Here is a 12,468-nt window from a genome sequence, read left to right as displayed (position 1 = left end):
TACTTGGCGTATGTCTTGTACATGACATGAAGTTCTGAGAAATTATTGAACGCAGTTGATTTTTCTACGAATATCTAAGATTCTAAAGACTATGCACATGTCCATCTACACTATGATCAATGCCCCTCTTACACTTTCAAATTTATTTTGGATAAGTACCTAAATACTTTTGTCTTAAAATAGAAATGAAAAAGAGTAATAAAGTCAGTACACGAAATTCACCCAAACGCATAATCAAGAACTACACCATATAGAAACTAAATAGCAAAAATCTACTGAAAAAAAAAGAGGAAAACAAAAGAGCTATAAAAAACATGCTTGAGCAAACAATAAGTCGAACACAATATTTTGAACGCCAAATAAACTACAGAATTAACAGCCCAGTATCAATCAAAATCTCCTCCGAAGTTTCAATACTGATAAATCTAAACATTTCTCAAGCCTACCGAGAAAAACTAAAGGGCTTAAACGAAAGCTAGAAAAGCCAGGCTCGTCCAGCTTAGAATCCGAGCTTGGTGCGGCGCCAGTGCCTGCGCTTAGCGTTGTACCTGAACGGAATAAAAAAGAAGAAAATTTATCAGGAAAAAATTGAGTTTTCAAACATCTACACCAACTAAATAAACTTTGTTTAAAAAATTGGATTTACGAAAATTGGCAAAATTTTAGGTACCTGATAGTGTTATCGGTACGCATACGGATCCAATGAGGAATGGGTCGGTTCTGCCTCATCTTCTTGGCCAGCTTCTTCTTGATCATGAAGGTCTTGTGTGACGGCTACAAAGAAACCCCACAATATTAGCGAAAACAGATAAAAAAAAAAAAAAGATTTGATAAAGACAGAGAAATAGACAGCCAGCATTCCTTCCATCATTCATTCATTCACTCACCATTTTCGCTGAGGGAGGTCGGTGCCGACGAAGAGAGCTGCAGACGGAAACCTAGCGCGACTAGAAAAACCTTAAATTCGAATTTATATTAACGAGCTCTGGTTTTTTTGATCAGTAAGTTGGGCCTTTGGGTTTGTTGTAGAATGAAATCAACGTCCAAGTTAGGAGTATTATTATGTTGGGCTTCTATACCAAGGCCCAAACATAATTCCCAAGACCCATTAGGGCACAGTTTAATTTTGACTGAAAAATTTAAGAATGAGGAATTGAGGATCAAAATTTTAGAACTATTTTTTTTTTCAAAAAATTTAGAACTTTTTTTCTTAAAAAAAAAAAATTAGAAGTTTTGTGTAGGCCTATAATGGAAATCCAATGCGAACAAACACTAATCCAGTGCTCAGGAAAAGCTTCTTATTTATCTTATCTTCTCTGTATTTATGTTGGAGCCCTAGGGGGGGAGGGGAAGACACGAAGTGAAGGATCGAACTTAAGTGGAAGACTTCCGAACTGATGAAGCACCTGGAACTCGAAACAACGTCGTGCACAAGCTGCCTCAAGGCATCGTTTGGATTGCTAGGGAAACGCATCGTTTAAATAAGAGAAAAGTTAAGAGTCGGTTTTTGGTTAAGTGTTGTTTGTAATATGCAGTGTTTTAGCGTTTATAAACTAAAACGATGCATTTCATTACTGTCTTTTATTTTAGAGTGAACAGTAGTCATTTTATTTAGTTTTCTAGAGTTTGTTACGAGAAGGGGTATTTGATAGAAGGGACGCAGTGGAGGTTGGGGTCTTTGAGCATTTTGTGAACGGTTAGTTTGTAATGGAGGAAGGAATTGCCTCGAACCAATTCCAACGTGACTAATTTATGCATTCCTGTATTCCCTTCATGTTCTTCCCTGTGTTCATCTCTGATACATCCATATTACAGTAGCAATACTAAGAATTACATTCAGGTCCCTAACAAGTGGAATCACTTGAGCACCGACCCTGCCCATATTCACCTTCCGCAACTACAACCCAGAAAATCCATAAACAGCCAACCATCTTTTTCAACCCATTACCCAGGTCCCCAAACACGCAACCATACATAGTTCATTTCATTTCCATACCCATGCCCACATTTTGCTACAGAAAACCATCCCAACAATACCACGACTGAAGGTACTAGATCCAAAAAAAATCAAGAAGACATGCAACAACAGATTGATGGATTGGAGGAAAGCCATCTAGCGACCCAAGCACGCCTCAATACCATAGATAAGAGACTTGACCAACTCACAGAAATGGTTCGCACCTTGGTAGCCCAATAAGGAAACATGGCAAGGGAACTACAAAACCAGTAAGATAATGCGCAGTTGCAGCAAAGGGGACCAAATTTAAGAGGTATTCACCTAGACTTCCCTCATTTTAATGGAGAGAACCCATACACATGGATTTTCAAAACCTCACAATACTTTGAATTCCATCAAACTACCCCTGCCCAAAAGTTGTTGTTAGCCTCTTCACATGGAGGGGGAAGTCTTGGTATGGTACCAACACTACAACAGAAAGGGTCTTTTGGGACGAAAATTTTCGTCCCAAAAGACCCCAATTTTGTCCCAAAAAAATTTTTGGAACGAAAAAAATTCGTCCCAAAGTCGTTCCAATATCACTGTGCCAAAAGGTATTTTGGGACGAAAATCACCATTTCGTCCCAAAAAATTTCTTTTGGGACGAAATTGAAGGAAACCGTTCGAACACGTTCGAAAGAAAATTTTTTTTGTCACGGTTTAAATTCGTCCTAGAAAATGGTTCGAACGGAAAAAATTTTAAGTTCAAACAGTAGTGACGTGTTTGAACGATTTCGAAATATGTTCGAACACACATGAATTCGTTCGAACGTTATGAATTGTCTTTGTGTTCGAACGTTAAATGGTCAGGTCGAACGGTATATGGGTTCGAACGGTATAGGCTATGTTCGAACACGACTGAAATTATTTACGTTCGAACGTTGTGTGATCGTTCGAACTCTACGAACATAAATTTCGTTCAAACATTACGTTTACGTTCGAACGCTATTGTCGTTACATAGAGTTCGAACGTTTTACGTTCGTTCGAACGATATCTCTTTAATTTAAATCAATAATAGAAAACCAAATAGACATTCATACTATTTGAAAAAATACATTAGAAACTGTTTAACACTCACAAAAGTGTTAAAATAAGCGCAAACTAAATAAATAACAGTCGAGACGGGCATTGTTCGTACATAAATAGATAATCCCAAAATCCATCAGTTGCTTGGAGGCCTGTACTGTTGCATAAGCTGCTGCATTTGGAGTTGCATCTGTCTTCTGAACTCTTCTTGTTGTTCTTCATGTTGTTTGAGGCGCATCTCCATATCTGCTTGTTTTGCCAATTGAGCCTCTAACTCATGCTGTCTTGCAGTCAATTCTTCGATTCTGGAATTCGCATTCTCTAGCGCTATAGAAGTCATAGATGCATTCCCAGAAGAAGAGGAAGAGGGACCAGGCTTTACACAACGACCCAAACCCCTCAAATATCCTGAACGTTGACCCAGGACTTGTGTAAAAATCTCAATATCACTTGTTGAGGAATTTTGATCTGACACAGATTCAGCACGTAGGGCAATCATTTTATCCTAGCCATATATAAGATAAAGAATTAATATCGTCATAAATATTCTAATATATTTAATTAAAACAGGTTATAAAACTTACATAATTTTCATGGGCATCAGGATGAGTCCACTCTCCATTACGATCAGTGTGCGATGCAGCATATAATTTTGTCAGATCATAATTAGTATCTGAATCTTGCTACAATAAATGTGTTAAGATATAAAGTCATTATGATTCATCCAAATAATTAACTATATCCAATAAAAAAAATAGCAATACCAATTTCTTAGAAAGGCGATGGAAAGATCTTGAGCCTGCATGATGATTAATCTTCAATTTTGATCTATTTGTTTTGTTTATAGAACTTCGCTCCTGCAAAGAAATTGAAAATATGATGAAGCGAAATGACAGATAGGACAAGTAAAATAATTAAATTTCATTATACCTGATATGATGGATCCTCAAACATGTCACAAAGTTTTTCCCACTCAGAAGGTCGGACATCCTGGAAAGGATGTTGGCGTGCATCTTCCTTCTTCTCAAACTTATTATAATACTCATGACACCTCGTCTTATATTTACGGAATGCATTACCCATAAGCTCTTCCACAGTCTTACGCTCCTCTCTCCGACCAAAATTTAATTCGAAATCATCCTTAAAAAAATAGTCACAAACACATTATCATTTATAATATTCTAAATTTAAGTAAAATATAGAAATTTATTCTACTAAATTAATGTTTTAAACATTACCAAACAACTCTTCTTGATAAGCTCTTTAACATCTTGGGGGACTTTCTTCCATGAAGTCGTTGCCAAAGGTGCGTAAGTTCGTGTAAGAGCACCCACATGTGATGCAAGCCAAGCTGCTGGTTGTCCTTCGCCCCCAGTATGTTCGTCAGGAATGTTAACCTTGATCTTACCCACCTTCCGATATTTTTCCAACGTCACCCCTCTAGTGGTGCCTCGACCTTGACGAGATTGTACTGTAGATTCTATAAAATATAACATTGTAATCAATTTCATTTATATCTCTATTATAGGACCTTAATTAATAACTTTTATGAGTATTAGATTTTTACCTTATTCTGTAAAATCAATCTCTAATGGTGACAATGAAGGAGAGCTAGGAACAGGTGGAGATGGGTTGCGAACTTCCTTCCTCTTTGGCGGCATAATTTCAAACTATTGATACATTCAATAAGTAAAATATTTGTCATCAAGTGTAATGTTAACACATAATTGGTCAATCAGAATCTGTATCAGTTTCATTTGACAATTCGCTCTCATCATCTGTAGATACTTCAGATGATTCAACATTTTCCTCAACTGTCGCATCAACAATTTCAGCCTCAATATCTTCTCTATTTAATGGAATCATCTCATACTGGCTCAAATCCACAAACAAATTTAAGGCGGGTTGACTCTCTTGGTATGCTTCTTAAGTAGAAGAGTCATCTTCTTCTTCATCTTGTCCTTCCGCCTGAAGGATAACATCATATATATTTCTTGGAGAATATTTTTGAACTACTCGCCATTGATTTCCTAACTTCGGGTCATCTAAGTAGAATACTTGAGATGCTTGAGAAGCCAAAATAAAAGGATCATCTTCATACCATTTTTTTGATGTATTAACACTCAAAAAATATTCATCATCACGGACTCCAGTACGAGGATTGCTTAAATCCCACCAATCACACTTAAACAGATACACCGCAAGCTCTCCCAAATATTTCATTCCAATTATATCGACAATAACCCCATAGAAATCAATATTTTCTCCATCATGACTTCCTTCGACTAGGACACCACTATTTTGAGTTTTCCTATAACAATCTCGATCCAGTGTCTGATACCTACTTCCCCGAGAAATACATGCAGAAAATCGAGCAGCGCGTCTCGATGGGCCATGCGCCAATGCATACAGTTCATCAGATATATCATTTGGATTATTCGCATGCAATTGTACAACCTACATATTGAGTAAAGCGTATACTATATCAAAGTTGAAATTAATAATTTTTCATTTGTTATTGAGTAACGCATATGTAATTTCATTACCCGTTCTTCAAACCATCTCGGGAACTCCTCTTCATGTTTTTGGTTTATATCATTTACTCCTAGTTCCTTGAGCACGTTAATATGATCACTGAAATTGATGATTACCACAAATATTTTATATTTTGTATTTTTTTAAAATTAATGAGGCAATTTAAATTAAGAAAAAGTTATAACTTACTTCAAGTAGTTCTCTATCTCAGGGCAATTGTTTAGCACGTACCATTGAGCTTTCTCGAACTCTCTTCCACACAAGTCATAACCACGCACTGCATCAATTGGACGAACTTGTTGGGAAAACACAGAAAATATATTCCGTTGTCTTGCTCGGTCAACGTCAAAGTTTCTTTCTGGCCGATCAAACCGAGTGTCAACTCCATGGAAATATTTGGAACAGAAGGTATGCCACTCATCGTCAATATATGCTTCTGCAATTGATCCTTCTGGACGGGCCTTGTTACCCACTGTACGTTTCAACTTTCCAAGAAATCGTTCAATGGGATACATCCATCTATATTGAACTGGTCCTGCAAGTCGAGCCTCACGTGGCAAATGAACGGCTAGGTGAACCATGACATCGAAGAATGACGGTGGATAAATATTTTCTAGCTTACATAATATTATGACAATTTCTCGTTCCATTCGATCCAAAGCTTCTACATTCAACGTCCTAGCACATAAGTCTTTAAAAAATGCACCCAACTCAGTCAAAGCCACACGCACATCTCTGGTCCAGTACCCATGGATACCAATAGGCAAGATATGCTGTAAGAAAACATGACAATCATGACTTTTTAATCCAGTTATTTTCCAATCATTTGTTCTCACACACCTTGTTAGATTCGAGGCATAACCGTCCTGTAATTTGATCTTCATTAGCCACTCACAAAATGTAACCATTTCATTCCTTGACAATGTATACCACTCAATCGGCATGTAGACAGACGAACCATTTTCTTGCAACTACATTTCCCGTCTTATTCCCAACCGCTTCAAATCCTTCTTTGAGTTTATTGTATCCTTTATTTTTCCTTCAATTGACATCAATGTTCCCAATACGGATTCGCAAATTTTTTTTTCAATATGCATAACATCAAGGCTATGTCGCAATTTTAACTTCGACCAGTACGGGAGTTCGAAAAATATACTCTTCTTTGTCCAATTCAACTCATTCGTAGCTCGTTTTCTCTTTCGTTGTTTTTTACCAAATTCATTACAACCAACATTTATAAATTGTGCAAGTACATCTTCGCCAGACAAATATGGTGGAGGTTGGCCCCATTCAACAGTTCCATCAAACATTCTAGAATTTCCACGCCATCTATGGTCACCAGGTAAAAATCGACGATGACCCATGAAACATAATTTCCTCTCGTACGTAAGCCATTCAAATTTGGTATATTTGTTACAAGTTGGACATGCCATTTTCCCCTTAGTACTCCAACCTGACAAATTCCCATAAGCTGGAAAATCATTTATTGTTCACAATACCGCAGCATGCATCTTGAACGACTTGCCTGTTGACGAATCAAATGTGACAACCCCATTCTCCCACAAATATTTCAATTCTGCAATCAATGGCTGTAAGTGTATGTCTATATCATTTCCCGGTGACCTCGGACCTGGGATGAGCAAACTCATCATGAAATATGGATCTTTCATACACTTCCACGGTAGTAGATTATACGGCATAAGTACAACTGGCCAAGTACTATGACTAGTACTCATGTTCCCAAAAGGATTAAATCCATCTGTTGCCAACCCAAGTCTTACGTTACGCGGTTCTTCAGCAAACCATGGGTGTTCCTGATCAAATTCCTTCCACACCTGGGAGTCAGCAGGATGTGACAAAATATTATCGTTCCTTACTCTGTCTGATGAGTGCCATGTCATATCTACAGCCGTTGCGCGTGACATAAATAATCGTTGTAATCTAGGTATCAATGGAAACTGGCGTATGACCTTTTGTGGAACATTTGCCTTGTCCGATGTCCATCTTGACTCGTGGCATATAGGACACTCGTTCAACTGCTCATTCTCTCGCCAAAATAATATGCAGTCATTCTTACATGCATGTATTACGTTGTAATCAAATCCGAGTCCTCGTTTCAACTTTTTTGCTTCATAGAAGTTACGAGGTAAAGTATTGTCTGTCGGCAGTGCCTCTTTAAACAGTTCAAGTAACATATTGACTGCCTTAATAGATAATCAACACATTGATTTTATGTGAAGCAATCTTACGGTAAACGACAACTTACTATGTCTTCTGCATCCTGGATATAGCTCACGTTGTGAATCATTCCACAAGCGTGCAAAAGTGTTATGGCCCCCATCATTTGAGCTTGATGTGTCCGTGTCACCTTCATTCATAAACATTCCCGCACCGATGTCACCTAACATTTCCTCCATATCCTCATCGTAATCATCTCCAACAATCTCTGGTTGTACATCTTCATCGATCTCTTATTCTTCATGTGGAGCTTCAAATGAAGTTGGATATGGTTCACCGTGACCCAATCAGTATAACCCTTATCAATACCTTTGACAAACAGATGCTCTCTCACCAAGTCTATCTTATGAGAACGCAAATTCCTGCATTCTCTGCATGGGCATCTGATACGCCCATCACTATCACATGTACCCAATGCAAACTCCAAGAATTTCTTAACACCTTCAGCATATACATTGTAATTCTGACCCAATCGATCGCTAACTCTCATCCAACTCTTATCCATGCCTAACTATATTCATTACAAACAATATTGTAATGCATCGGCAAACAACTATGTATCATGTACCAATTAATGAGTATGCCACCTTTCACCGGGTAGTTGGTCCTATCCCGTTCGGTATTGTAAGATCATAGTCGCCAACCTATGATCTATTATCTGTCACGTCCAACAAAATTTCGGCAGCATCTCCCCATAGTTCTCCAAATATGCTCGTTTGGTTGTGTGCACTGACGATTAACACGTCGTTGCACCATCACCGAAACTGCATATCCAGAGAACAATGGATGAATCTACCAAAATTATAATGTTGGACGACAACAGATATAGTTCTATAGTTTGCGAGAATGATCTTACAATCCCAAACTGTCCACTCTGGACAATTCAAGAGTTATCAATCAAGCATTCATCCGGATTGATAATTCTCGAACGGGTCTAAGGTTTATTTTGATGAACAAACAATGCAAAATATGCTAATATATGTCAAACAATAACAACATATTATTTATACAACAATACAACAAAAACTTAATTAGTAGGTATTATTAAATCTTAACTATTTATATTTTAATTTAAAGATTTAGTAGTATTTTAATTTGAATATTAATTTTATTAATTTATATTTAAGTATTTAAGTATTATTAAATCTTAACTATTTATATTTTAATTTAAAGATTTAGTAGTATTTTAATTTGAATATTAATTTTATTAATTTATCTTTAAGTATTTAAGTATTATTAAATCTTAACTATTTTTATTTTAATTTAAAGATTTAGTAGTATTTTAATTTGAATATTAATTTTATTAATTTATCTTTAAGTATTTAAGTATTATTAAATCTTAACTATTTCTATTTTAATTTAAAGATTTAGTAGTATTTTAATTTGAATATTAATTTTATTTATTTAGAATTAACAATATTAAATGGTAGTTGGTCCTAATTATTTGTGATTTAGTAGTACATATAATTTATAACCATACCAAACCTAACGTATTCTGTATACGTTATTGATGTAATGTCATTATCCGTTCGAACTATGAGAACCTATGTTCGAACAAAATGAATACGTTCGAACAGTAATCCGAACCCGTTCGAACGTATTCATTCCAGATTCCAGTCGCCTTCAACAACGCCGAAAACTCCATTAATCTCAAACTCTAACAAACACAAACAACAATCTCAAAGCATACAACTTTCTAACATTGCAAAATATAAAGTTCAAACCATACATTTCTATTTTAAAAGAAATACCTGAATTTTTGAAGATGAAAAGGAAATAATCCGAGAATAATCCGAGAATAATCACAAACTATCCTACAAGTAATAATCCGAGAATAATGGAGTGAGATGAACAATTTTTTTGAGCTTAAGGGCTAGTTTGAGAAAGAATACCTCTGATATGCGAAGGGGTAATCTTCGGAGCGATAGCAGGAGGAGAGAAACAGAATTGTGAGGTTCTGTCGTGTTTTTGAAGAACATTTCATGTTCGAACGGTTATTTACTAACCGTTCGAACGTGAAAATATTAAGCGGGAGAAAATTCTCTCCTAATTTTCACGTTCGAACGTTAACATATGTGTTCGAACGTTATTGATTTATTACCGCTCGAAAATTAACAGTTCGAACTTTAATTTCTAACTGTTCAAACGGTATTGTAAATGTTTATTTATATTTTTTTTTCATTACACCTTTTAAATAAAAGAACAACATTAATATATATAGACATATTAGATGATACTATAGTTTAATTGACGGGATATTTTCCCACCAGTGCAATAATCCGTTCGAACTATAACAAATTACGTTCGAACGGTAATCCAGCTGTCTTGTTTTTGGCGGGATGTTTTCCCGCCATTTGCCTTGTCCGTTCGAATGTTTTTTTACGTTCAAACGTTAACATATGCGTTCGAACGGTTTACGAGTACCGTTCGAACACATATCCTTTATGTTTAAATATAACTTTTTTCATCATTAAATGAAAAGTACTATAACATCATATGTATTAGTTATATATACTATCATATATAATGTAATATATACTATCATATATATAGTAATCTATACTAAATATATAGTATATATATATAGTAATATATATTATCATATATGTAGTGACCTATACTATCATATATATTATTAAGATCATATGTATTAGTAATATATACTCACATATATATAGCCTCAAATATACTAAGGTCACATAATAAAGTGTAGAGAAATTTATAAGATGATAGTATATTAGTAAGCTATACTCTATATATATATGTTGTATAATGTCATATATAACTTTAGTAGGTAAAGTATAATGGAATATATAATATGACATATATTAGTTAAGTATAAACTCATACCATATAGCACTACATGCTATTATGTGGTACTATATACATATTAATATCTCATATATAACACTTTGATAGTAAAGTATTATGATATATTACTATTATACTATAAAAAAATATTTTATAAGTTATTAGGCTTTCATTTAAAGTATTCTACTATCATAATATATATTATAATATTACATATATATTACAGTATATATAATCTACTATAATAATATATATATTATAACAATTTATAGGAATATAAATATAGTATACATTTAATATATTTTTTAATAAACTTACAAAACTTCTGTTCGAACGTGAAATAGTAACGGTCGGTTTTATATTAACGTTCGAACTTTAACTATTAACGTTCGAACGGTTATGCACGTATAAGTTATCGCAGGCAGCTCCTTCTCTCACGCCGCCGTCCCCACCGTTTGAAAAAGCGAGAAAACGTTTGAACGCACTACATTCACCGCCGTCTGCCGTCGTGATCAGCACATACGTCAATCACTTTTCCTCCCAAGTAAAGGTATGTATTTTCAAACTCATTTTACCGTTTATTTTATAATTTTATGGTTTTATTTATTTATTTTTTTTAAATTGCATTTTTTCATCAATAATTACCGTAGAACATCATAAATCTATCGTAGGATGTTTAGAAATGAAGAGTACTTTGTTTTTAGTCGAAGAAACCATGGAATCGATTAATTTTTGAGTATTTTCATGGCCACTGAGTTGACTCAGCCATGGCTGAGTTAGATCTGTTTTACGTTCGAACGGTATTAACCAGTTCGTTCGAACGGTAAACCTGTACGTTTGAACTTGATCGACACGTTCGAACGTTATTAATTGTCTGTTCGACCATATATTTAGACGTTCGAATGCTAATTATTAAATTCATTCCATTAACATTTTATTAGCTTATTAAATTGTTTTCATCGTTTAATTGATTATATGTTCTATCAATTAATTTATTAAATTGCTATTAGTATATAATTTTGTAAATCTTTTAGTCGTAATTAGATTTTATCACTAATCTTGAATGTATATTTTATTTTTAAAATTTCAGGATCATAATAATGTCTTATCGGGGCCGTAAACGTGGTAGATCAGGAGAACCTTCCATCCAAACAGTTCGAGAGCGGACCGTTTTACTTGAGCGACAGGTAAAACTGTCTGATTTTGTCGCTTTTATATGGGAGGGTCATTCCCTCCCATCAATATTCAATGATCGTGGTTGGGCACCAATCTTAGATCAGCGAGAAGAAGGAATGGAGCTCTTTTCCTTCATTGAGATCGTTACTGAGTTCTATAAAGAGTTCGGTGCTGCTAGCCCAGACGATGGAGGGGCATATAGGATCTGTGTCCGAGGAGCTCCTGTTATATTTTCAGCAGACGGACTCGCTGTATATCTGGGTATTCCTAGGCTTCTTGATGCCTATCCAAACCTGCCGCCTAGAGAGTCTGGTCCTTCAGGTGATGCAGCTATGTCTCAGGACGAGGGACTAGATTACACAGATGAGATCGATACACTTGCTGATCACGAGATCAGAGACTTGATTGTTGGTCCAGATGCTCCAGTGTACGATGGCTCCAAGAGTATTAGGCAGGCAGATTTATCTTCTTTCTTTAAGATTATGAATTTGATCATTGCCAATAATATTGACCCACGGCAGCACAAGACGGAGGTCGGCATGGATCGAGCGAGATTTATGATACGGTTTGCTCGTGGCATCCCGATCGACCTCGTTGGTTATATATTTGAGAGAATCCGATCAGAGGCACGGTTCATTACAACAGATATACTTCCGTTTGGGATCCTCATCACTCGATTTTTGCT

The 12,468-nt window shown here is 35.5% G+C and overlaps 1 protein-coding gene across 1 annotated transcript; it reads right to left on the bottom strand.

Annotated features, from left to right (window-relative positions):
* Nucleotides 1-304: 304 nt before the first annotated feature.
* LOC121242499 (60S ribosomal protein L39-3) lies at nt 305-1,037 on the bottom strand. The gene is made up of 3 exons (XM_041140344.1): nt 888-1,037; nt 671-774; nt 305-548 (listed from the first exon to the last, which is right to left on the bottom strand). The coding sequence occupies exons 1-3, from the start codon at nt 888-890 to the stop codon at nt 500-502; spliced, it is 156 nt and encodes a 51-aa protein (XP_040996278.1). The 5' UTR covers nt 891-1,037; the 3' UTR covers nt 305-499.
* Between the last annotated feature and the right edge of the window lie 11,431 nt (nt 1,038-12,468).

This window comes from Juglans microcarpa x Juglans regia, chromosome 8D (genome assembly GCF_004785595.1).
Source record: "Juglans microcarpa x Juglans regia isolate MS1-56 chromosome 8D, Jm3101_v1.0, whole genome shotgun sequence".
Classification (NCBI taxonomy): Eukaryota; Viridiplantae; Streptophyta; class Magnoliopsida; order Fagales; family Juglandaceae; genus Juglans; species Juglans microcarpa x Juglans regia.
This window is presented reverse-complemented; position numbering and strand designations above follow the sequence as displayed.